This window comes from Anoplopoma fimbria, chromosome 1 (genome assembly GCF_027596085.1).
Source record: "Anoplopoma fimbria isolate UVic2021 breed Golden Eagle Sablefish chromosome 1, Afim_UVic_2022, whole genome shotgun sequence".
Taxonomy (NCBI): domain Eukaryota; kingdom Metazoa; phylum Chordata; class Actinopteri; order Perciformes; family Anoplopomatidae; genus Anoplopoma; species Anoplopoma fimbria.
Genome location: NC_072449.1, coordinates 28723280 through 28749358, shown reverse-complemented (window position 1 = coordinate 28749358; position 26079 = coordinate 28723280). Strand labels below are relative to the sequence as shown.

Below are 26079 nucleotides of genomic sequence, written 5' to 3'. Positions count from 1 at the left end.
GCTGTTCCCAAGAGGATGTTTCTATTGACTTTGACAATCCACTGATGTTTTCACTTATTCTGGGAGATATCTCTATATCTGCCTGAAGAATTTTAGAAACTAGCGATCCCCAGAAAAATGAGACCCGATGATCTTTGTGAACATTGGCATTAATATTGGTAAAGTCTACGCTATTATTGGGGCAGGTTATTTGTTGGTCCAATATTTTGCAGTTATTTGGTCATAAAACACACATGACAATCAAAGATGAAGCTTATTCTAATTACTTAATATACTGCTGGGCAGCTCAACCTATAATAAAATGTTATCATTGATTCATTTATATTTAGAGTTCTGAATTTACAGAGTAACTTAAGCTGTCAGAAAAATGTATTAAAAAGTACAATATTAACTGCTGAAATGTAGTGAAATAGAAGAATAAGGTCGCAGAAAATGTTAATACTCAAGCAAAGTACAACTACCTCAAAATAGTGATTTGGTCAGGGCAGGAGGCTTATTTGAGTTAATGCAGCAAATCTTGTTTGATTTCCAGGAAGTCAGTTATCTATTTACAAGTATCAGCATTGGTAATTCTATTTTAATATATGTATATGTTATGTTATATATATATAATAGATTTCTTCTTTATGAATAACTGTGTTTGTGTGAGATAAGGTGAGAAAGGAGGAAGTCATTGGTTAAACTAGGGTGTGACTGTGTGTGTGTGTGTGTGTGTGTGTGTGTGTGTGTGTGTGTGTGTGTGTGTGTGTGTGTGTGTGTGTGTGTGTGTGTGTGTGTGTGTGTGTGTGTGTGTGTGTGTGTGTGTGTGTGTGTGTGAGATAAGGTGAGAAAGGAGGAAGTCATTGGTTAAACTATAGGGTGTGTGTGTGTGTGTGTGTGTGTGTGTGTGTGTGTGTGTGTGTGTGTGTGTGTGTGTGTGTGTGTGTGTGTGTGTGTGTGTGTGTGTGTGTGTGTGTGTGTGTGTGTGTGTACTGTGTGTGTGTGTGTGTGTGTGTGTAACTGTGTGTGTGTGTGTGTGTGTGTGTGTGTGTGTGTGTGTGTGTGTGTGTGTGTGTGTGTGTGTGTGTGTGTGTGTGTGTGTGTGTGTGTGTGTGTGTGTGTGTGTGTGTGTGTGTGTGTGTGTGTGTGTGTGTGTGTGTGTGTGTGTGTGACTGTGTGTGTGTGTGTGTGTGTGTGTGTGTGTGTGTGTGTGTGTGTGTGTGTGTGTGTGTGTGTGTGTGTGTGTGTGTGTGTGTGTGTGTGTGTGTGTGTGTGTGTGTGTGTGTGTGTGTGTGTGTGTGTGACTGTGTGTGTGTGTGTGTGTGTGTGTGTGTGTGTGTGTGTGTGTGTGTGTGTGTGTGTGTGTGTGTGTGTGTGTGTGTGATAAAGAGAGAGCGTTTCCAGAATATGACGGTGTCTCGTCAGTCGGCGGTGTTTGACGGCTCTCGGCGGCCAATCAGCGGCCCCGGTCTGTGTGGAGAACAGCTGATCGGTGAGTCAGAGAGAGAGCAGAGAGAGAGAGAGAGAGAGAGAGAGAGAGAGAGAGGAAGGTCCCACTTGTTGCTGCTGACGGACGGAGAGAGAACCACCACCGAGCCGTCTGCACTTCTGCAATCCGAAACCTTCAACACAACACAACACAGCAGCTCCTCTGCAGCTCCACCGCCTCATCCGCGGCTCTCAGGTGAGACATGTTTGTATATTTAGTGCATTCATAGAGAGCAGGCGTCGGTGTTTTAACTGTATATCTAAATCAGATATGTGGATCATTCCGCCCTCTGATGCTCTGTGTGCAGTGTTGACAGGGGATCAGAGGTCTTACTGGCTTCATTGGTGGATTTGACAGTAGACTGTTTACAGAATGCTTATGTGACAGTGATGATATGTAGTGTTTAAAACAACAGTGTATTCAATCTATATGAATGTAAAAATCAACATGCAGGTAAACAGTGGATTTTTCATGATATCTAATAATCACATGGAATGTTTTGGGGAACTCATGAAGCTTCCACTGGGGAACAAAGGAGCTCCACACATAATAACCTGTGTGTCTATATGGCTCCAGACCACCGAGGGGGTCCCACAGGTCTCTGGAGGTTTTGTGTATTCCAGGTGTTTGAGGGATCCTTTGAGGTGGTCTTTGGGGGGGTTTCACAAGTCTCAAGGAGCTTGCAGGAGCAAGGGAAGTTGAATATCAACTCTATTGATATTGTGTTCCAGAAATCCTCAAATAAACATGTTTATTATACTTTATCATTTCATTATCTTCTTGTTTAACCGACGCAGACTTCGGTCATAAAGTCTCGTGGATTAAAGTCATTAAAGGCTCCATTATAACAGAACTGTGTCCCTGTGACTCGTTCAGCAGCATCAGCACTTCCACTGTGTACATTGTGTACGCTGGCTGTTCAAAGCTTTAACAAACCGTGACCATCCCATCAATCACACTGAGCAGGTGGAGGTAATATGAAATGTAATTTACATATAATTATATCAAATTAAACACCAGAGGAAGTTATGAAGGCGTGGTCTGCAGAAACGTTCTGTTCTTCCCATTTCTGTTAAGGATAATACAATAACTATTAGACATATTTCCCCTTTTTAAATGCTTTATTATTTTATATAATAATAATAATAATAATATATTATTATTGCATATTGAGGACTTTTGGTAATTTAAGTATATTTTGATGCTGACGCTTTTGTACGTTTACTTGAGTATGATTTTGAATGCAGGACTTTTACTTATAACAGAGTATCTTTTCAAGTAGTATTGCAACTTTTGCTTTACTTCAAAATATGAGTACTTCATCCACCACTGGAGACATAAGTTGACAAAATTCAGTTTTTCCTAAAAGAGTAAAATAAAACCATGAGGCTAAACTTTAATCATTAGACAAGGTTTGTATTTGTGGGTTTTCAGAAATACTGTGAAGTAGCAGAGCAGAAAGAGCAAAGTTCAACATGGCAGAGTCACCAACACAGCCACTGATCAACCAGCCAGATGTGGTTCAGTGGGTTTACAGCTGTGAAATATTACTTTACCTCATTTAACATGACTTCATATGTGACTCCTTTTGTTTATATTGAGTGTGGTCACAGAAACAGAAGAGGCTTCTGTTAAATGCACTTCAAGTTCATTATAGTCTACAGTTTACAGTGGTGGAATGTACATTTACTCAAGTATTGAAGTTGAGTACAAATTCGATATACTTTACTTGAGTATTCTAGTTTTATGCTAGCTTCTACTTCTACTCCTCTACCTCTCAGAGGTAAACATTGTACTTTTTACTCCACTCCATTTGTCTGACAGCTTTAGTTACTTTTCAGATGACCATTTTTTTCCCATCCTCTTCCTGTACAGTGAAAACCACAAATCTCCAGATGTGCTGATGTTGCATGTTTGTTGTAAACTGAAGGATGAAGTGTTCCTTTATGTGTTGAGAAATCCTGCTACATCTTAATCTAAATAAACTCTTTAAAAAGCCTCTTGGATCAGCTGGAAAAGGCATCGTCACAAAGCTGAAAAACAGGCTGATTTTTCTTTCTTTTTAGAGATAGGCGGTTCTCACATTACAGCAACGCTACAAACATATGATGATCTTATAGAATATGATGCATTGCTGTAGATAAAATTAACCATCAGTATATAAAGGAGATAAAAACATCTACAGCAGTAGAATAAAATAGCTTAGGTTTGTGACTCCTATCTAACACAGAGGAATCTGTTTTGTAACTTAAATGCCCCTGAGACATGAAGGGAAGGTGTAGTTGATGGAGAGGTGACGATCTGCATCTGCAGCATAGGACCACATCCAGTCGTCGTCCCCCTCCCCCAAGGTGTGAAGTCACCTGCAGTGAAGCTCAAACATTCTGTCAGTCATGTCTTCCTTCAGCCCTCACCACCCTGCAACAAAAGAAGCTCCAGATTGTGACATTTAGAGGCTGGCCAGGGTGATGTTTGTAGTGCTGCCGATCGCGCTGATGCGTCACATCGTTTAACTTTTATTCATAAGCTCGTTAAAAAAGGTGCTTGATAAGAAACTATGTAATGTCGACAGTGGTGGAATGTTTTACCAGCTGCAGCATTAAATAAATGAAAACATTAATGCACCAATAATTATAATCCAGCTATACAATATATATTATTCTTTACTTTTGGTACTTTAAGTTTATTTTGATGCTGATACTTATGTACTTTTACTTAAGTAACACTTTGAATGCAGGACTTTTACAGAGTATTACTCCACTGTGGCAATGCTACTTTAATTTAAGTAAAAGATCTGAGCACTGGATGTCAGCTAAAAAAAGATTTAACAACATCACGATGCTAACAACAAACAGATGGTTAGTGTTTTTGTTTTTTTCGGGAAATAAGAGACATTTTAATTTTCTCTGGTCACAATTATTGTGTTTTCAACTTGATGAACATTTCAGCAGAAGTTATACTATCACAGAGGGCCGTGATGACTAAGATGAAGACCTCCCACGCAGATTGTGGTCACATAAGATGGAGAATATAAATGTGTGTGTGTGTGTGGGAAGGGGGGGCTCTCCCTTCCCTTCCCTCCATGCTCCAGAGATGACTGGCATCTCTCTTGACATGAAAGCACAAAACACACAGCAAAGACAGCAAAAAGAAAGCTACACCTACACACACACTTTATCACACCGAAAAACACACTGTCTGGCATTTAGGCCGACACCTCAGCAGAGGTCGGCTCTGTTGGCACTAGTTTGTCACGGGAATTTGCGTGCCAGGGGAGGCGCCCGCTGCAAATCATCTGGAAATAGAGTTTGGGTTGTTGTGGTGGAGATCGCTTTCGGTTTTGTTTGTGGCTCAGCCGGCATTTTCAGTATGAGTCAGTAAACACTGTGAGGGGACGGTTTCACTATGTGTCCAATGAGAGGTTGAGACAGGTTTACAGTCGTAGTTTGATGGGAAGATAAGAGGTGGAGGCAGAATCTATTTCAAAGTGTTCCATTAATTATTTACACCCTGATGAGGAACAAAAAACATCAGTAGATGTGGCATTTCTCGCTCAAACAACGCCAGCAACCAAACACAGTCTACTACATTTCAATTAATTGCATCAAGGGACTAAAACTACATTTTAAATAGAGACGGCACTACAGCGGGTATTTCACACACTGCTTGCACAGGTTTAGTTAGCATGGCCGGAGCATTATTTATAGCAATATTATTATACACACACATCACACCATCTGTCATGATCCATGTCACTCATCCAGTCACAGTGGGTTGGTGTAGCATGGCGGCGATTACCTAACACCTTCCAGTTTGTTTTGCAGAACAAAGTCCATGACTCTAAGTTAACCTTTCTTTTTTCAACATCCAGGCTAAATGTCTTCTAACATCTGCATATGCTATTGTAAATATGATTATGATTAGTCATTTTGAGCTGATTTAGAGGAAGACAGGACCCAGGGTTTGCATAATGCATTTTTGTTTGGTGGTTGACTCAGAGCATTTGACTACTTTAACTTTAGTAAATGAACTCAACAAAAGTTATTTTTATTCATCATTGTTAATGTTGCTAATGTCAATAAACAGTTATGTTAATGCATGTAGCCGATTCATTTATGTGATTAATAGTGGAATAATAATGCAAAAACTCACTGGTTCAAATCTTTGTTTTGAAAATGAAAATGAAGACTTGAACAATGCAGCTGCTCGGTGACCAACAGGTGAAGCTAGCAGAGGTGTGGTGGCAATCAAACGAAAACATAGTGGTGTGGATGAAGCCTCAGCAGCTGACAGGTGTGAATGAACACAACAGATGTCGGCTTAACAGCTGAAAATACATTCAGACTGGGATACAAAAACTTACTTTCATTTAAAACTTTGGACCAGAGCTGCGAGGTGTGACTTCTGCTTTCTGTTCAAGGATACTTTGACATCGGTGTGTTTACGTGTTTTCTGCTTCTGACTCTTCATTCCTGTGGTGTCTTAAGGATCTCTGGTTTGATGTCTGCGTCAGTCCCGTATCCATCGCCCTGTGGACGCTTCAGTCTGGTGTGTGGACTCCTCCTCCTGGCCTCCTCACCACTCCTCGCAGCAGGTAAGACCTCATTCAGCCCTCGTTTATTCATGCATTTATACCTTACGTCTCTACGTTGGTTCCTCCTTCAATTATTGTAGCAGACAGGCAAATATTATAAATGAAAATACAGAAAATATTATTTTTAAATGCTGAAACCTGCTGCGAGAAGCACACAACAGAAATCGTTTCCAGGGGACACTTAAAAGTGATGCACATGGCTTGGAAACCCTTGTTGCCATGGTTTGGGACATATAAAGTTATTGAAGTTGGCTATCTATTGGAAGCTTTCCCTGGTGGCTTTGAGTTTACAAAAGCTGATGCTAACTGACATTAAAAAAGAAGAATCGCTTGTTCTGTCAAACATTTGTGTTATCTGAGAACCAATAAGATTTAATGATAATAATAAAATAATAAAAGGTTTTCATATTGCATCCTTTATTCAGTGGGTATTTGTCACTTTTTTTTTTATAATGAAAGCTTTGTTGTATTGATTGATTCTCAAAGGAGGAAATATAAAAAAATATTTTATTTACACATTTAGTGGCGACTATAAGCTGACTGCTGCATATTAGTAATAAAGTGTTGAACTGAAAAACGTAAGGAATCCTTCGAAAACAGTCTAATAATTGTCATTGACAGTGATAGCAGTCAGATACTGAAACAAGCTCTAATCATAAACACAACAGAGATAAAAGTACATCTGTAGCAGTGTTATCATCACACTTTTATGATGACTGATTATGAATTACTAAATTAACTTTAGGCAGCGTGTTGCAGGACACTTTTCTGTTTCAGAAGTACGGAAAGTGCTGTTCATCAGAAATGTGGCTATGACTTCCTGTTTCTTACAGAACCATTTAAATCATAATAGCTTTTTGCTGTGATATTGCATCAAACCATTGAGTCTTTTCTAGTTGTAGCTTCATATCTAGTGATTTTCCACTCCCAGCCTCACACTTGACCTACTCTTCATGTGTTGATGTTTTGGGTTGGGGAGCGTACGCAGGCAGTGGAAACCGTGTTTCTGCAGACGTAGACTTTCATGATGGAAGGTGAACATAAAGAGGAAGTGGGTATAAGTGTTGGCTGCTCTGCCCATTGTGTAAGGCAAAGGTTGTTGCGGGCAAAGTTTTCATTCTTGCAAAGAGTTTTCCAGTACGCAGCATGCATTAATGAGTAACCGCATGTGTCGAAAGGATTATCTAAAGCAGGTCCTGCCCCGTATAGAGCTGTTTACTCACTTTGTTATCAGTAACAATATCACCTTGCTGTCCTTTCACATTGCACCAGTGTCCTTCCCAGCTGGTGTCACACTCTGTCGCCATCGATCACGTCTGTCATTGTAACCAAGTACATTTACTCAAATGCTGTACTTAGTACAAAATTGAAGTACTCGTACTTTGCTTTATTATGCTGTTTTATAACTTCTACTCTAATACATTTGAGGTAAAAAATGTCAATTTTTACTCCACTCCATTTGTCTGACAGTTTTAGTTCCTTTAAAGTTTACAGTTTTTCGTCCCCTTCCTGTCCAGTGAAAACCACTTATCTCCAGATGTGCTGATATTGAAAAGTTGTGATAAACTGAAGGAGGAAGTGTTAATTTATGTGTGGGAAAATCCTCCTAAAACTAAACTATTTAAAAAGACTCTTGGATCAGCTGGAAAATACATCATCACAAAGCTGAAAACAAGCTGTTTTTCTAGTTTAGAGATACGTGGTTCTCACAGGACATAGACGCTACAAACATATGATGATCTTATAGAATATGATGCATTGATGTAGATTAAACTAGCCAAAACAACAGCCACCAGCTGGTGGAAGCAGAGATTTGTATCCTCTTCTTTAAAGACTAAAGAGAACACATGCATGTTGAGCAGAGATGGATGAGGCGGTGGGAAAAGGAAATGGATTTCTGGATTTAATTCAGAGAAATTAACTATAACAATGGTGTGAAGTAAAGGCCACCAATGATTTCTGTGTTTTGTGTCTCTACAGGCCGACTGAGTAACTGCACTCACCCTCTGGTGCCAGAACATGGAGGTTTCCGCTGCGACCCGTCGCCCTGTCAAGGTTTCCCCCACAAGAGCTCCATTCACTTCTTCTGTGAGCCCGGATACCACGTCCACAACAAGGTCGGTGTCTCCAGGTGTCGCCATGGGAGGTGGCAGCCCTCGATTCCTACCTGCATCCCCATCAGAGGTAAGAGTTCAGCAGACTGAATACACTGGAGTCTAACAAGTAGTATAGGAGCTATGTTTGCTTTGTGCAGTAAAATACCTTTTCCCCCTTTATTACTGTGCTTGACATTACCAACAAAAATGGAATACATTCAACAAAGAAAAGTCATGTTCAATTAATCGTTAAGGTCATTGTCAAGAAAAAAACACTTTCTGGTTTCAGCTTTACAAATATGAGAACTTGCTTTGCTGTTCTTTTGTTCAGTTTGGTTTGTCAGGCGTATGATGTCACTTCTGGCTTTTGGGAATTCAAATTTTTCAGTCTTTTCATACATCTCATAGAAGAAATTACAATCAGCTTGATCTATAAACTCTAAATAAAGGTAATCTATATGGCTCAGCATTTGTCTGGGAGAGAGGATGATGAAAACTACATGTTGTAGTTTTTGTATTTCAATATAACAAAATTAAAGTTATAAAGGACAGTTGGCTCAGAGTTCACTTGGATCACTTTATAACATGATAACGTGGCAGACTACCTGGTTTTACTTTGTGTTCTCACATCAGTGAAAGAAAAACTAAAAGTGAAACAAATGATAGCCAATCACAAATGATTTTACCAGGTCATAGACACCAGTGGTGAAGTGTAACTAAGTACATTTATTTAGAAGCAGTACTCAACTACAAATTCAAAGTACTTTAATAGTCTATTAACATTGAATGCTTCTTTACACTTCGACTCCACTATTTCTCAGATAGAAATATTTTACTGTTTACTCCACTGCATTTAGTTGACACTGATACTTAGTTACTTTAGTTACTAAAGTTACTTTTAAAATATAAAAACATACAACATGATGCAGTACTATACTAATGATCTACCTAGTAGGATACAAAGTGTCTAAAATGTGGCTCCTCACTGACTAACTTCAACAATTAAATGCTCTTATATGTGATACAATCTGAATCGTTTTTCTACTTTTACTTAAGGAAAGGGTCTCGGTACTTCTTCCATCACTGGTATACACAATTAAAACCTAGGTTTGTGTGATTAAGTGTTGTGGGTGTTTCAGTGTTTAAATGACTCGTATCTTCCTACAAACCTTAAAGGAATTCAGTGTTTTATATAAAATGCTTTGTGTTCGTAGCATGTTTGATTTCCTCTTTGACTTCTACTGTTTCTACTGTCTGCTCTCTCTGAGCTCTGAGTTTGAAACCTAAACATCTCTCAGCATTTCCCAGCAACCCCGGTCATCACAGCGTTCCTCAGTGATTAGCTAAGCTTCCAATGTGCTCATGACTCATGCACCGCTGACCCTGACGCTGTATCAGCCGATTAGTCATTTTATGACAGTTACTTGTTGTCTTGAGTGTTCAAGCAGACGGCATGCCATAGTTGTCGTTTGGTTATGGTGTTTAAATCCCAGTGGGGTAACCTTTCATTTAAATATGTGTGTTAAGGTTGATTGCAGACATGAGATGTAGTCTTGCTGTGTGAGGGTCAACCAAAATACTTCTCAAAGGCCTCTGGGAGTTCTGTAATGCAGCCAGTGATGGGATTTAACTCAGTACATCAACTCAAGTACTATACTTAAGTACAAATTCTACTTCAGTCTTTTCTTTTTTAAGCTACTTTATACCTCTACTTCACTACAACTCAGGGGCAAATGTTGTACTTTTCACTACACTACATGTATTTGAAAGCAGATTTTTTAACACAGAACAAACAAATTATTTCTAAAATATCATGTTTGCTGAGACAAGAAAAAACAAAAAAAGTTGATTTACTAAAAGTTAACTTATGATCATTTAAGTAATTTTTCATGCAAAAACATTTGATGGTTCCAGATATAGCTTTTCCTTTTAATAATGTTAATGTATTAGTGATACTGTTGCGGTTTTGACTGTTGATTTGATAAAACATAGACTGTATATATGAAGTTTGGAAGCCTGGCTATCAACATTTTGATTTGATGGAACCATAAGTGACACACAAAGTTATAAGCCAAAGCGAAAAGTTATAATTAACTGAAAACACACTGTGAAAAGGTTAAAGTTTTAAGACGAAATACAGACAACACCCAATCCGGACAACACCTTGGTTGCGACCTGTCAATCACAAGGAAGCCCAGTAGACCGTAAAACCTACTCTGCTTTATGGTCTATTTGACTCTAAATAGGACCATGATTTACTAAATAAACATCATGCTTTATTGAAGAAACTTGAAACCAGAGGAGTCGCCCCCTGATGGCCATTAGAAAGAATGCAAGTTAAAGGAATTTCTGCATTGACTTTTCAGAACCTGAGGTTACCGCCTGGGAAAAAACAAATATTCACTTTGGGCTCTGGAAAAATCTGACAGCATTTCTCTGTATTCCAGTAAGAAATGCTGTCAATTCCTCCATTAATAAAACATCCATCGATTCCTGAAGGAAAGGATTAGCAGATTAATGCATAAGGAAAATAACCATTAGTTAATGAGCTCTTACTCAACCAAAGACAATTGTATCTCCTCCTTTTACATTAATGTATGAGTAATAATAATCTAATGATACAATTTATAACACAGGGGACATTTGTATACTTTTAAGTAGTACATTTTCCTGATAATACTTGCATACCTTTCTTAAGTAACATCTTAATGCAAGACATTAACTTGTATTTGAATTGTATTTATGTTTTATTCATCTTTTGGATCAAGAACCCGACTTTACCTCTGCAGTCGATTGAGATCAAGTTTTGTCTCGATGACTCAGACCAGATTCTAAATGTTAATTTAGCACTAAAATTAAACATTAAACCTGTGCAAAGACAGCAGCAGCTCACTTTCATCTTTTGACCTACTTAACAGAGACACTCAGACTCTCATCAGCGGAACTAGAAGCTCTGCTCGACTCAGAACAGTTCCGACTTCCTCTGTGACCACTCACTGAAACTCCCTGCAACAGTACGTCAGGGAGCAGAAAGAGGAAGCGGGCGAAGCCACCATCCCAACCACAAAACATTTCCTCCATGTTGCCGCTGTCAGAGCCTCACGGAAAGCTACTGTCGTACTGTCAAAAGCTCAGAAAAACCACATAACTAGACATAAAACTTCCTCTCATATTTTGTGTTTGATAATCTATTTCTGCAAAAGGAACACTTTTTTTATCCACATTGGTGCAGCACAGGTGATTGTGTTCTGTCACAGCTTCAGCTCATAAAATCTACACTTTTGCATTTTTTATATAAATACCAAATCATCGTTTTAACACTACGTGCAAACACTTGTAATTCCATGTCTTCTTTTTCTGTTGGAAAATTGCATCATGAGGTTCTGCAATTACTGATTATTACAATTGTTTATATGTTTAATATTCCATTTAAGGATTCAGGGTTTTGTTATTGTCATTATACAAAACAGAATTGCACAATGAAACGTGCAATCATAATGAAAATTATAAACTTTTGTTATAGTGTGAATGAGGGAAATGCAAAAGGTAGTTTGGTAATGTGCAAAACTGGCACAACAGAGTTTCAATATTTAAAGTGGAGTTGAGGAGTCGGGACATTCAAAATGTAATCATTTTATCGATTCAAAACGTAGTGAAATGTGTTTCTAAGATGTCCGTTTTGTTTGAGCAACAGGCCAAAACCCCAAAATAATCAACGTACATTTGTGCTCCTCCTCCTCAGAGGGTCCCAACGTGCGCTCTGACGACCGAGTGAACGATTCGATGCCCAGCATGGCCACAACGGCGGTGGGCGTGTCCATCTTCCTGCTCACCACCACTGCCTGCCTGGTCGTCAAGTCCCGCCTCTACCCCTGTCAATCACACAGGTGAGAAGAAGATTATTCCCTTGTTACCTTTTATAAAACATCTAGTTTATTATGGATTCAAACGAACACATTTGGGACGTGACGTGTGTCGATGAAGGGGCTCATTTGATCGGGTTGTGTGTTACATTCTATATTTTATGTAAATGACAACACACCTGCTTCTTCTACATGAGGTCATTCTCTCTGTGTCCCCCAGCAGCCGTCGCTCCTCAGACCAGCTGGACCTGATGGTGGACGGCCTTCCCGTCTCCCTCCCCTCCTACGAGGAGGCGGTGTACGGAAGCTGGGGGCAGCGCCTCCCCGCCTTCTCAGCGCCGGGACCCACCCAGCTCCTACTGGCTCAGGAAGCTCCCAGCTGTCACCCGACGTCTCTCAACAACCAATCAGGCGGCAGCAACCGCCCCCTCCTGTCCAGCCCCGACAACCCCCCGCCCCCGTACGAGGAGGTCCAGACGTCACGCCCCGGAGACAGGATGAGTGACGGGGACGTCCGGCAGCTACATGTTGCGTTTTCAGATGACAAGGACACTTGATTGACAGACTGTGGGGTTCACATGTGACTACATGTTGTTTAGCAATGGAGGATTTCGATTGACAGCTGCAGTGTTTACTCTGCATATGATCAATATAAAACCAGACTGCACTTTTCCTGATCGGCTGCAGCTCACCAGCATCACACGCTAATTTGTAAAGTGTGTCGTAAGAATGTAAGTGACAGAGGAGGGAGTTTATGTGATGTATCGTTAAACCTTTAGATCCTGAATGCCTTATTTTTAGTGTGATGACACGGTATTTCATTGTTTAAACTATATTTTTGATGAGAATCCATAAGTTAAGATACAAAAATCATCACACAAACTTGAATTATGAGGTTTTCACAGGACAGCATTCATATCAAAGTGTGTTTTCAGTGTTGCTCTGGAGACATCTTCCATCTTCTCCCGTCAGTGATGGTAAAGACTGTGCTGTTGCAGAAGGAAAACCCTGCGTTTCCACGGCAACAGACTCCATTCCATTTCTATCGAATTCTATCGTTTGTAAAGCGTTTCTCTTGGTGGTGGTGTTGATTTGAAGCCAGCGTGGTGCCCAGCAGTGGCAGAAGAAGTATTCAGACCCTATACTTCAGTAAAAGTACTAATACCATGCTAGTGCTGGGACACTCGGCCGATTGATTGTGACAAGCAGCATGTCGTGATATTTATTTTGTGTATTGCAGATATTTAGAGACGTGAAAATGATCGGAAGTGTTTCTCCAGTGATGAGTGAAGTAAAAAATGTATAATATTTAGATTAATTTAAATGTACAGTAAGAAGAATCTGAAATAATTGTACATTAATTTGGCCTGGTGGCATCGATGCAGACACACCAAGGTGCTTTTAACAGTTTTCATTCAACAACCTGCAAAGAAAACCCCACATATGTTGGACCAAATAACCTGAAACTCATTAAACATTGTGTGTGTGTGTGTGTGTGTGTGTGTGTGTGTGTGTGCGTGTGTGCGTGTGTGTGTGTGTGTGTGTGCGTGTGTGCGTGTGTGTGTGTGCGTGCGTGTCCTCACTTCACCCGGCTGGTTCCCTCTTTGTCTCTCTCTTACCTGCAGAGCGACTGACGCCTTCACAGACCTTGAATGTATTTTATGTTTCATATTGTGGCAACAAATCTTAAATATGGATTGTAATATTTACTAAAAGATTATTTGTACATTGTATTATTGCACAGAATTATATGATGAATAAATGTTGAGATGTTTGACATCTTGGCTTTGTCTTGATTAAAGTTCATTTGCATCACCTGGGTTTGCCAGCATGATCAGGACACACCGGATGTGTTTAGCACAGCAGACAGAGAAATGTTCTCCCAAAGTTAAAAGAATGTTTGGTTTCATTTCAGAGTTCTGGCAGAATTTATAGTGCAGCTTCTTAAATCTAAACTACAGTTTTTAACACGATCCTCGAAAAACAATTTTCTCATCTGAAAAACAATAAGAATCTACTAAAACCCATATGAATTTCAACAATATTCAGACAGTCTGTCTTTCGTCATGCTATACAATGACTTTTTTTGACATCCTATAAAATTTGTTTTTTATAGATCTTTTTCATTATACTGTACTTTAACTTTTTTCAACCTTTTACAACATATAAATTATACTATGACTGTACTGAATCTTTTTTACTTCTCTCGACAGAATAATTATGGCTTATTTTACTTTTTAGAAATACTACTATTAATTCCATATGCTATTCTATGACTTTTTTTGACATGCTAAACCATGACTTTTTGTCAACATTGTTTTTTTTATATTTCTGACATACTATACTATGAATTGTTTCAGTTTTTTTGACATACTATACGATGACTTTTGTAACATACTATGAAATGACTTTTTCATACATACTATTCTATGACTTTTTCTCAACATGAATATGAATATCGGCTTCAATGGTCATGTACATACATAGATACATATATACACATATGCATTTAACCCAACCCTGAGGAGCAGTGGGCTGCTAAGAAGCGCCCGGGGAGCAACTTTCGGTTTAGGTGTCTCGCACAAGGACACCTCGGCATGTTGACTGTAGAGGCCAGGGTTCGAACCACCGACCATGTGATCACGGACAAAGGCTCTACCTCGTGAGCCACAGCCGCCCAAGAGTGTCATCACACTTTTTATACTATTTCATGGGTTTATTATTTATAATTGATTGTTTAGTAACCTTTATTATTATTTATTAAATCTGCTACAAGCAATAACGCCAGACTATACTATACTACAACTTTTTTGATGACACACCACGAACTATGAATTTTTATGAAAATGTATTTACATACTTAATGAATAAAATAAAATAATACTATAGGGTTAAGGTTAACGCTGACAAGAATTTTCAAGTTCACTCTTTTACTGAAGCCACTTGGAGTTGGGTAAAACTGAGAAATAAACATAAATTGCCATAAAAACATTGAAGATGTATAATGGGATGTTGTTCTGGCCCCAAAAGTTACATTTCTCCATAGTGGTCAACACATCTTCTGGCTGAGACCGGAACGCTGTTCCTGTGAACCATATCGTACTTCTCAGATGTTCTGCTGGGATAGGTTGTGTTGCAATGCCTGCAGGATTGCGCTTGTTTTCTACATATCGGCACTGTTGGGCCAATGTAAATATGCATTAAATATGCAATGTGCAATGTTCTCATTGTAAATGTACCGGAGCTCAATCGTTCTGTCTGTGTAGAAGGTGACTGCATCAAATCTGATTTCTGTTTTGGAGACAATGATTGCAGAACAAAGCTCCAGTTGGGTAATGGTGGGTTCTGGGTTGGGAGAAAGTCTAGTTTTGCTTCAGAATAATCCTATATAGCATTTTCCATCTGCATCCAAAGTCTTCATGTGTGCCCCAGCAGCTACTGCCCTCTCTTAAGTGTCTGAGAAGACAAAGAGTTCCGTAAGCTTGCCTGCAGATTGTGACACGCAGGTGTAAGGCCTCGGGATACAGAGGTTCCATGGGTCATCCCTTTCAGAAGAGTCTGCAGTGAGTTTCTAGTTTTTGGCTTATGCAACCTAAGGATAGAGGAAGCAAACATGACTTGAGTCCGTTTGAGTACACTGATTTCTGCCTCTGCTGTGTGAAGTGACTTGAACCCCATAGTCCACATAAAAGTGGTGGGCAACCAACTGTCTAGCGTCTTCTCCAAAATTGTACTTGCCTTCCTGTGCCACTTGCCGGAGGCACTAATCTACCAAAGACTTTAATCGGACGATCTGTTCTTTCTCTTCAGGTGTCCTCATGAAGGATTGAAGGGTTGGGTGAGAGGGTGATTCGATTACTGGCAAAAACATACTGTGGTAAGAGGAAACGGTGGGACTATACTGAAAAGCCTGTATTTCTGGGTTGCTATTGAGGGGGTCTAGCACAGGTTTGACTGGATCATCTGTTCATTGAGTGACTCGTTCTTCGTATTTCTTCATGCATGAAGGATGCGTGATTCTGTGTATTCAGCTGGAACATCTATTTTAGTGATAATCTCAGGATGGTCTTGTTCCACCGCAGCCTCTAAGATTTGAGGCTAAACCTCTGTGGCTGCAAGCGTCTTCTCAATGCGTACCCTGTCCCGTGACACTTCTTAATGTTTTCCATCTAGTTCAGCTTGCTGTAGCCTCAGCTGATCCCCCTTTCAGCAGAGGCTAGCTCAGCTAAAGCTGTTTCAGCTTCTACGAACGCGCTAAGGCAGCAGCGACTTTACTGGCCGATGAGCCATGAATCTGTCTAGATGAGCAAGATGCATTGGATCTGGTCCTCATCATCAGAGTTTTTTCCTGATGTGGTGATGTACAGAGACCGATGTCCTCACTAGTTCAAACTGTTCGAGTTGAGTTTGCTTCTATGCCTGCTCACTGTCGTTCTTTTCAAATCTTCAGGCTCAAAGGCAGGTCAGCCAAAAGCTGTTGTTTTACTGTCCTGCCCTGTCCTTTGCCTCTTGCGCCTCTCTGGAGTCGACAGTCAGATAAACTCTTCTACAACTGATTATGCTGACAAGAGGTTTAAAGTTCACTCATTTACTGATGCCACTTGGACTTGAGAAATAAACATACATTACCATTTGAAACAATTAACATACACGCCATTATGATAGAAATGTTACACTCAATCATAAAACTTATGGGGGCTCTTTCATACAAACAATCTGTTCGCATATACTCTTGATGACATCATCAAACAAGGACAGATAGCATATAAAGCCAGAAGATGGCGCCAGACAGTCTCAAAAGGGGAAACATTTATACCAATTGAAATGCATTAATAGGTCATACTGTGATGAAGCTTTGACTATTATGAAATGTTTATGACACATTATACTGTGATATGTTAATTATATTTCTTATGACAAACTATATGATGATTTTTTATAATATAGTACTATAACTTTTTATGTTTATTACATACATAACTATGACATGTTAGTGATATTTTTCATGGCACACTATACTATGACTTTTTGATGACATTTAAACGTTCTGGAGAGCAGGCAGCAGGGGAAGGAGCCGAACACAGGCAAGGCAGGCAGATAGCGCAGGTTAAATGATTTAATGTAGAATGAACTTATAAATCAGAGTAAAAAAACCAGCAAGAACAATAGGCAGGTTACAAAAACAAAAGTCCATGCAACAGGGCAGGACTTACTGTCATCCAACAGTGAAAAGACAGGACTATAAATACACAAAAACTAATCAGACATCAAGACACAGGTGGGAAGACACGAGGGCAGGCTGGAAGCTGATTGGTGCTAGAAACGATTGGAACAGAGCAAGGTTGACAAAGCCAATTATATAAGAGTTATACACGGAAAAAGGAGGGAAGAACTACAAAGACAGGAAGTCAAACAAACACAGGACACATGAGGCAAGGAACCTCAGGATAAAACAGGAACCAGAAAAAAATAAACCCAAGACCTTGACATACTACACTATGATTTTTTTTAAAACATTTGTTGAAATACTATAATACTAAACATTTTAATTATTTTTATTTTGTGAAATACTATATAAAGACATTTGCTATTCTTTTATCCTACGACTTTTTTGAATGAGTTGTTTATGGCATACGACATATGTGACGAGCCCTTCACTAGGTGGGCCTGTGTCCTATACTTGCTTGCTCTTTTCTTTCGTGCAGGATCTGGGTCTTTAGGTTCATGAGCCACAACTTGGCCCGGTATGGGCCCTGATTTAAAAGCCCCCACCTTCCCACGGAGTCCCTCTCTCTTACCTTTTTAGTATGCAAAGTAGTTGTGTATTTAGCAGGATAATGTACAGCAAGCGGGTCATTATTGTGAAATAAACCCCTTCAGGGTGATTCAGGACCACTCAGCCTGATCAACCTGTTTGGGTTCTTTTCGCAATACTGACCTGCTCGCTGCACCTTATTCATATCACATATCATAACATAAATATTGCTTATATGCCTGAAGTTGTCAGCAGTCATTCTGCCCCCTGAAGAAGAGTCTGGAATGACTCAGCAGTCGGCCGTTGTATCCGGATTGTAGCAACAACAAACACTCTGCTTCAGTTTCTAATGTTAGGGTTGGCAAGCTTGAGAAACGAGTAAGAGTGGGCTAGATTAAAAAAAATTATCCAATTGGAGAATCCATGCCCAGTGTCGCCAACTATTTTTTCCAATGACACTAGCTAACAGCACTAGCTCCAAAAGTAGCAAGAAAGTCTGCAGCACTGACAGCCCGTCCCTTCAGACCTCCCTCCAAAAACGCTCCTCCAAAGTTATCATAATGAACGTGTGCGAGGATCATGGCTGGTGTTAGCACTCACAGCTGTTAAACTAGCAGCTTGTGGAAGTCTCTGGTGAAGAGCATTGGGTGCACAGGACAAATGTGAGCAGTCCGGCAGGTAATCGGGAATGAAATGAGTGGACAGGCTTATTACAGTCCTGCAACAACAAGAGATAGCAGATTTTTTGTTCTTTTTATAGTCTGTCAGGATAAATTGAGATTTCAATAAATATCAAAAAACTATTTGGAACAAATTACCAACCCTACCTTTAAGTAAAAGATCTGAGTCCCTCTTCCATCGCTGGCTTCAGGTCTCTCTTGATTAAACCCAGTTAAACCTCGGTCACTGCTGTTTCTCACACCTCAGAATCAAATGAATGGCATTTCCATCCTGCATTCATGGATCTTCTAGTGGGGAGAACATAAAACTCTTTCTATCCCACTTTTGTTTGACAATCTTCACAAAAATCACATGTTAATGTTAATTTTATATCATTAGTTCTGCAGTGGATTGACTCTTTTGTGAACTGTCCTCTTGCACTAGATGACTTCGAGCTGGTCTCCTGCACTGCAGTTTCAAACTGTAGGAGAACTGAGATGAGCAAACCCATCTGAGGTCAGTAGCTGGTGTGAACTGAAAGTGGCTGAATCAACACAAAGCTGATTTCCATTTCAGGCCTCCGATCTGCAACGTGACAGGAATGTGTTTCAGTTTCATAGCAGGTTTCTGTTGAACAGAGGAGCTACAGCTCAATACCCGAAGAAGTACTCAGATCCTTTACTTCAGGAAAAGTACTGTAAAATGACTCAACACTTACTCAATACTTAACGTGAAAGTACTGCTTTTTAAACCATACTTACGAAAAAGTATGAGGTACCAAAAGTACTTAACGTAAAAGTACTCATTGTAGCAAAATGTTCCCTGTCGGTATTTAACTATGATGTTTCTGGATTAATATTGCTGCTGCATTATTGTTAATGTTTCAATTTACTGCTGTAGATGTTTAAGGTCAGGCTCAATTGAAATCCTTTATATACTGTTGGGTAGTTGGGTTTTTCTGCTGTGAGAACCACGTAACTGTAAAAAGAAAAACGGCCCTGTTTTCAGCTTTGTGACGATGCATTTTCCAGCTGATCCAAGAGGCTTCTTAAAGAGTTTATTTAGCTTTACAAGTAGGAGGATTTTCTCAAAACATAAAGGAACACTTTCTTTCAGATCAGCACATTCAAAACCAACACAGCTGGACATACGTGGTTTTCACTGGACAGGAAGGAGTAACTAAAGCTGACGTCAGCTTGGCCTTTCCTGTGAAATGTCCCGTCTGTCATTTGTGCACAACGCCACCGCATGGCCTGCACAAACCTCATCTGGTGACGGCAATCAGAATGACGACACCCACACTGGAATAAATGCATAGTTTATCATATCATAACAATAAATTCTCAAGGCTACATCGTAAAGAAAACAGTCTAGTAGATTTAAGGGACTGTAGCCTAAATTATGAACAGGACGTGAGGTGAATAAACCGTGTCATCAAGAAGAGGTACAAACGTCACGTTGCATTGAATATTTATGCTCATTCTGTGAGGCGCTGCAAGACAAAAGTTGCTCTAAAAAAAAGGTTAAATTGCTGCAACTACTGAGAGTATACTGAGTGATCGCCTTGCATTTTTCATACAGATACGAGCTACCAGAGATCACAATTTAGGCTACTTCTGCTACAGTACAGTATCGCTTTAAAGTCCTCTAGATACCTGAATAAAAACAGCATCCTGCTGTGCAAACAAAGGAAAACTCAATCATTCACATTGGCATATCGTAAAAATATGTCTCCGTTAGTGCAGAGCGGTGGATCTCATCGGGGAGGAAGGTCCTCGGAGGGTCTTGAGGTGAGGTCTTGAAGGGGTTTTTGAGCAAGATGCAACAGGATATGTGGGGTTGTAAGGGGTTTCTTCGGTGGTGGGAGGGTTTGATTAATTAATTTGGGGTATCAAGGGTTCTTGAAGGGTCACAATGGCTACCTGGAGTGTTCTTGAGGGTTCTCTAAAGTTCTTAAGAGGGTTCAATCGTTCTTGAGATGGTTCCAGGGGATGTTCCTCAGGGAATTCAAGCTTTTCAGGGGAAAAAACAGTGTTTCTTGAGGGGTGGGCTTAAGTATATTAAGGGGTTCTTGTGTTGGTTCCAGGAGACACCGACTAAGTTTATTGAGGAAGCAGAGATTGTTGACATTTTTAAAGTCACTGTGCAAGTGTTAAAGGATGTATATGACTTCCAGAAGAACCATCATTTTCTCCCTCACACAGTGAACCATCCCAACACTGAAACAAGAACAAAAAAACATCCCTTGGAGTTTTTTTTAGTTGTTTTTTTTAAAAAGACTCTTACTTACTGGATGGGGAAGCAAACACGTCCTTCTAGGTCTAGTGACAAGAACATGCTGAAACACATAGAACCCCTCAGAACTGTGTATTTGGGTAAAGCTGGAAACAAGAACAACAAATCCTCCTCCTCCCACATGCATCCTGCTCTGTTCATTCTGTTCATTCTGTTCATTCTGTTCATTCTGTTCATTCTGTTCATTCTGCTCTCCTTCAGGTCAGCACCTCAAACTCTGGACTCAGTCAGGTTTCTCTCCATCCGCTTCCATCCGTCAAGCACTCTGTGCGGTTCGGGTTTGCGGTGCTGGTGATGTTGTGCTGCGGGTCTGGAGTCCAGAAGAACACGTAGTATATGACCAGGACGAAGGCGGCCACGGACACGCAGAAGAAGTAGGTGATGGCCATCGCCACCTTCACCCAGATCTTAGTGGACATGTTGACGTGTTTGGCCCGCAGCTCGCCGGGATAGCTCGGCCTCCTCTGCATGTCCCCGTTCAGCTTCTCCGCGGTGGCTTTCATCATCTCTGTGTGGTCTCCAGAAGCTTCTCTGATGGTCCTATGGGGTCCTCTGTCCTCTCCTCTCCTCAGCCTCCTCCGGTGCAGAGATCCGCAGGACGGTGAAGCTCTGTGACCCCTCAGAGTCCTCTGAGTCCTCCGAACTCTGGCTCTGTCTCTGGCATCAGCTGGTGGGACTGCTGGCAGGCTGGCCGAGGTAAGACAGGCTGCTTCCGGTAAGGCTTTTCAAAATGAGGGTCTAAGGACAGAGGATGTGAGGGTCTAAGGACAGAGGATGTGAGGGTGTAAGGACAGAGGATGTGAGGGTCTAAGGACAGAGGAGGGATGAGGGTGGGACAGAGGATGTGAGGGTGTAAGGACAGAGGATGTGAGGGTGTAAGGACAGAGGATGTGAGGGTGTAAGGACAGAGGATGTGGAGGGTGTAAGGACAGAGGATGTGAGGGTGTAAGGACAGAGGATGTGAGGGTAAGGACAGAGGATAAGGACAGAGGATGTGAGGGTGTAAGGACAGAGGATAAGGACAGAGGATGTGAGGGTGTAAGGACAGAGGATGTGAGGGTGTAAGGACAGAGGATGTGAGGGTGTAAGGACAGAGGATGTGAGGGTCTAAGGACAGAGGATGTGAGGGTGTAAGGACAGAGGATGTAAGGACAGAGGATGTGAGGGTCTAAGGACAGAGGATGTGTGAAGGACAGTGTAAGGACAGAGGATGTAAGGACAGAGGATGTGAGGGTGTAAAGGACAGAGGATGTGAGGGTGTAAGGACAGAGGATGTGAGGGTGTAAGGACAGAGGATGTGAGGGTGACAGGGTGAGGGTCTAAGGACAGAGGATGTGAGGGTCAGAGGATAAGGACAGAGGATGTGAGGGTGTAAGGACAGAGGATGTGAGGGTCTAAGGACAGAGGATGTGAGGGTGTAAGGACAGAGGATGTGAGGTGTAAGTAAGGACAGAGGATGTGAGGGTGTAAGGACAGAGGATGTGAGGGTGTAAGGACAGAGGATGTGAGGGTGTAAGGACAGAGGATGTGATGTAAGGACAGAGGATGTGAGGGTGTAAGGACAGAGGATGTGAGGGAGGATGTGAGGGTGTAAGGACAGAGGATGTGAGGGTGTAAGGACAGAGGATGTGAGGGTGTAAGGACAGAGGATGTGAGGGTGTAAGGACAGAGGATGTGAGGGTCTAAGGACAGAGGATGTCTCATGTGTACAGATTGTAAAGCCCTCTGAGGCAAATTTGTAATTTGTGATTCTGGGCTCTACAAAATAAACTGAATTGAATTGAATTGAAAATAACACAAACTTTAAGGATGTGAGGGTGTAAGGACAGAGGATGAGAGATGTGACGCAAACGATAAACCTTTGCTGATCCTCAACAGGCGCAGGCTGAAAACTCACCTCTTCAAGAAGTACTACCCTGAGCCTTCCTCCTAGCACTTATTGCATTCAGTATTTAGTTTACTGCACTTATCCTATTCGTTGTTTGTAGTTTACTTACTTATTCGTATTAGTCTGTTGCAATTATTGTTTTCGTAGTAATTTGCCTCTGCACTATACTTTTGCTCTGGTTTATGCTTTAAGATGCTTGTTTAAGAAAGGAGATGCACTGATGACTTCTGGTGACTAGTAGTTCTCTTGAATACCTATGTTGAATACACTTCCTGTAAGTCGCTTTGGATAAAAGCGTCTGCTACATGACTGTAATGTAATGTAATGTAATGTAATGTAATGTAATGTAACAGGGAAATTCTGTTGTGGAATAAAATGATGGACATTAATACCTTGTTGTGCTGGGCTACTTTGACAAACAGTGGCCTTAAGGTGGTGTAATGCGTATGTTATCCACCACTAGAGAGATAACAGGTTTCTGCAGCACATTTGCTGGTCTTAAAATGTCAAATTTACTTTAAGAATTGCTTAACCAGAAAATAGACCTGCAGAGTTAACAGTTACTTTCCAGTGGTGGAAACTAACAGTAAAATATTACTCAAGTTCTGTTGGAAACTCTCATCAAATAATTTTGATGAGAGTATTTCCAACTATCTTATAGTTGTACTCTTCAGAGGCAAATATTGTATATTTTACTCAATTACATAATTACACTATTGAAGACTCTGGTTAATACATTACATTACATTACATTACATTACAGTCATTTAGCAGACGCTTTTATCCAAAGCGACTTACAGGAAGTGTATTCAACATAGGTATTCAAGAGAACTACTAGTCACCAGAAGTCATCAGTGCATCTCCTTTCTTAAACAAGCATCTTAAAGCATAAACCAGAGCAAAAGTATAGTGCAGAGGCAAATTACTACGAAAACAATAATTGCAACAGACTAATACGAATAAGTGCAATAAGTGCAATAAACTACTACGAATAGGATAAGTGCAACAAACTAATACGAATTCAATAAGTGCAATAAACTAATACGAATGCAATAAGTGCAATAAACTAATATGAATATAATAAGTGCTACAAACTAATACGAATGCAATAAGTGCAGCGAACTGATAGGATAATAATAATACACCATTTAAAATAAAATAAATGATGTATTATTTTACATAAAAGCCTTGATCTCCTGAAAAGGGACCCTGCTCTTATTCTGAAGGAACCCTCGCCACGCTTCCGGCGCCGCTCAGCGTGCCTCTGTCTCACTTGGCGCAGATTCGGACGAGGCGGGGCTGAAAGTACGCAACACCTAACGATTGGGTCATAGTTTGAGAGAAACGTCCCGCAGCAGAGGATGGGAGAGATGCAGTCTTCACCCACAGATCACCACCGCCTCTGAGTTCCTCCTACGGCCTGAAAAAGAGACATTAAAACCACATAAACACCTTCCCCTACACAGATGAGTCATCTGCTGCAGCCAGAACATGCATGGGCTGTGCATTGGGTGCTGTGCATTGGGTGCTGTGCATTGGGTGCTGTGCATTAGGCTGCATTGTGCTGTGCATTGGGTGCTGTGCATTAGGTGCTGTTAAGGGGGATGAAAAGAAGAGCTATGGGCCATTCTCCTTGTCCTGCAGCAGCCTGCAAGGTCAATCTTGTGCACAAGACAAGATTCAAACACAAAAAGAGGCACTTCAAACACAAAATAGAGGCACTTATTGTCTGGGTATTCAATATGTTGTATAGTATGTGTATTTATTGTCTGTGTAGTTGTATAGTATGTGTATTTATTGTCTGTGTAGTTGTATAGTATGTGTATTTATTGTCTGTGTAGTTGTATAGTATGTGTATTTATTGTCTGTGTAGTTGTATAGTATGTGTATTTATTGTCTGTGTAGTTGTATAGTATGTGTATTTATTGTCTGTGTAGTTGTATAGTATGTGTATTTATTGTCTGTGTAGTTGTATAGTATGTGTATTTATTGTCTGTGTAGTTGTATAGTATGTGTATTTATTGTCTGTGTAGTTGTATAGTATGTGTATTTATTGTCTGTGTAGTTGAGCTGCTGCAACACTTGAATTTCCCCCATGGGGATCAATAAAGGAATATAATAATATTCAATATGTGCATGAGGCAGATTGGTTTAAAACGTCCTGGTGAGCAGGACATAAATGCAGGCGTCTATGTGGTGGATGACTAGATGAGCAGCGTGATCATCAGCAAACATATTTCAGTGGATGTAATAATCTGCCTCAGGCAGCTTTTAGAAATGCCAAACATATTGTTTTCCTCACAAACTGGTTCCAACATGTGTGTGAGAAGCATCTTAAGGGCCCTCTATGTCCTACCAGTGGAGAAAACATGATGAAGTGCAATCTAGGGTGCCTTACATTCTAGAAAACTTGCATGCTGTTGTCCCTCTCCATGCAGCTGGTGCTATTTCTTAAATTATTTTTGCAACTGCCACTCAGACAGCCTGAGTTTCACACCTACAGAAGAAACCAGACCAGACTTCAGAAATCAGAGAAAAATACATTTATTGGCTAAATGAGAGGAACAAAAACTGATAAGCAGCAGTGTGCTTTACTTTGCATGTGGGTACAACCATCAGGGCTCTTCTTCTCTCTGATGACGAGGGACTTATATTTCGTCAATGGCTTTGTCAACATTAAAAAGCTACATTTTGGATTCATGCTGGTCCTGATAATCTTTATGAAAACAGCTGCACACCTTCATTCCAAAAAGGCAAAACCTTTTTAGTTCTCAGAGCAATTTTATGCATCAACCAGGAAGACATTGTAAAAATGGATATTGAAATATCCCCTGCCTTAGTTACAATCTGTCATCGTAGCTCAGAAAAACAAACAATCGCCAAAAAACCTAGTATCTCTTCATAGCTAACACCCAACTGTGGAATGTTTATTTCCATTTAAAAACTGTACATATTGCAGTTCCTTTCAATCCAAAAGCATAATTTTTATTCCTCTAACACAGAAAACCAAACCAAAACATTAAAGCAATCCATTTATCTCAGTGTCCACAGGCAGGATTTAAAGACTTTGCAGAAAATAAAGCACAAACTAAAAGCCCTTAGTTTGCTGAGGTATGAATGAAGGCTTTCATTCCAAAATAAACTGTTCATTATAAGTAGTAATTAATTTTACTACACTTGAATTTAATGAAAGTCTGTCTTTCCAAATAATTGACATTCATGTCCTCTAAACACTAGTGTTCAAAAAAAATATATCAAATTTTAAGCGTAAAGCCAATAACAAGAGACCCTTGATTTTAAAACAGTTAAAAGAGGCAGTGTTTCACCTTAAGAGAGCTACGGACTGATTCTAACTGATTTATCTGTAGAACTGATGATTCACAAAATGACAGCACAGTCTGCATCAGGGAAAATAGCAACTGTTTTCTGATTGTGAAGCAAATATACATAATTAAAACAG

The 26079-nt window shown here is 40.3% G+C and overlaps 1 protein-coding gene across 1 annotated transcript; it reads left to right on the top strand.

Annotated features, from left to right (window-relative positions):
* Positions 1–1525: 1525 nt before the first annotated feature.
* zgc:152863 (uncharacterized protein LOC562658 homolog) lies at positions 1526–13788 on the top strand. The gene is made up of 5 exons (XM_054599494.1): positions 1526–1663; positions 5956–6062; positions 8043–8246; positions 11901–12045; positions 12242–13788. The coding sequence occupies exons 2-5, from the start codon at positions 5969–5971 to the stop codon at positions 12576–12578; spliced, it is 780 nt and encodes a 259-aa protein (XP_054455469.1). The 5' UTR covers positions 1526–1663; positions 5956–5968; the 3' UTR covers positions 12579–13788.
* The last annotated feature ends 12291 nt before the right edge of the window (positions 13789–26079 follow it).

Coding starts and splice junctions, on each gene's coding strand:
- zgc:152863 (XM_054599494.1), top strand. CDS start 5,969: ATGTCTGCGTCAGTCCCGTATCCATCGCCCTGTGGACGCTTCAGTCTG. Junction 8,247..11,900: donor TACCTGCATCCCCATCAGAG/GTAAGAGTTCAG, acceptor CCTCCTCCTCAG/AGGGTCCCAACGTGCGCTCT. Junction 12,046..12,241: donor TACCCCTGTCAATCACACAG/GTGAGAAGAAGA, acceptor TGTGTCCCCCAG/CAGCCGTCGCTCCTCAGACC.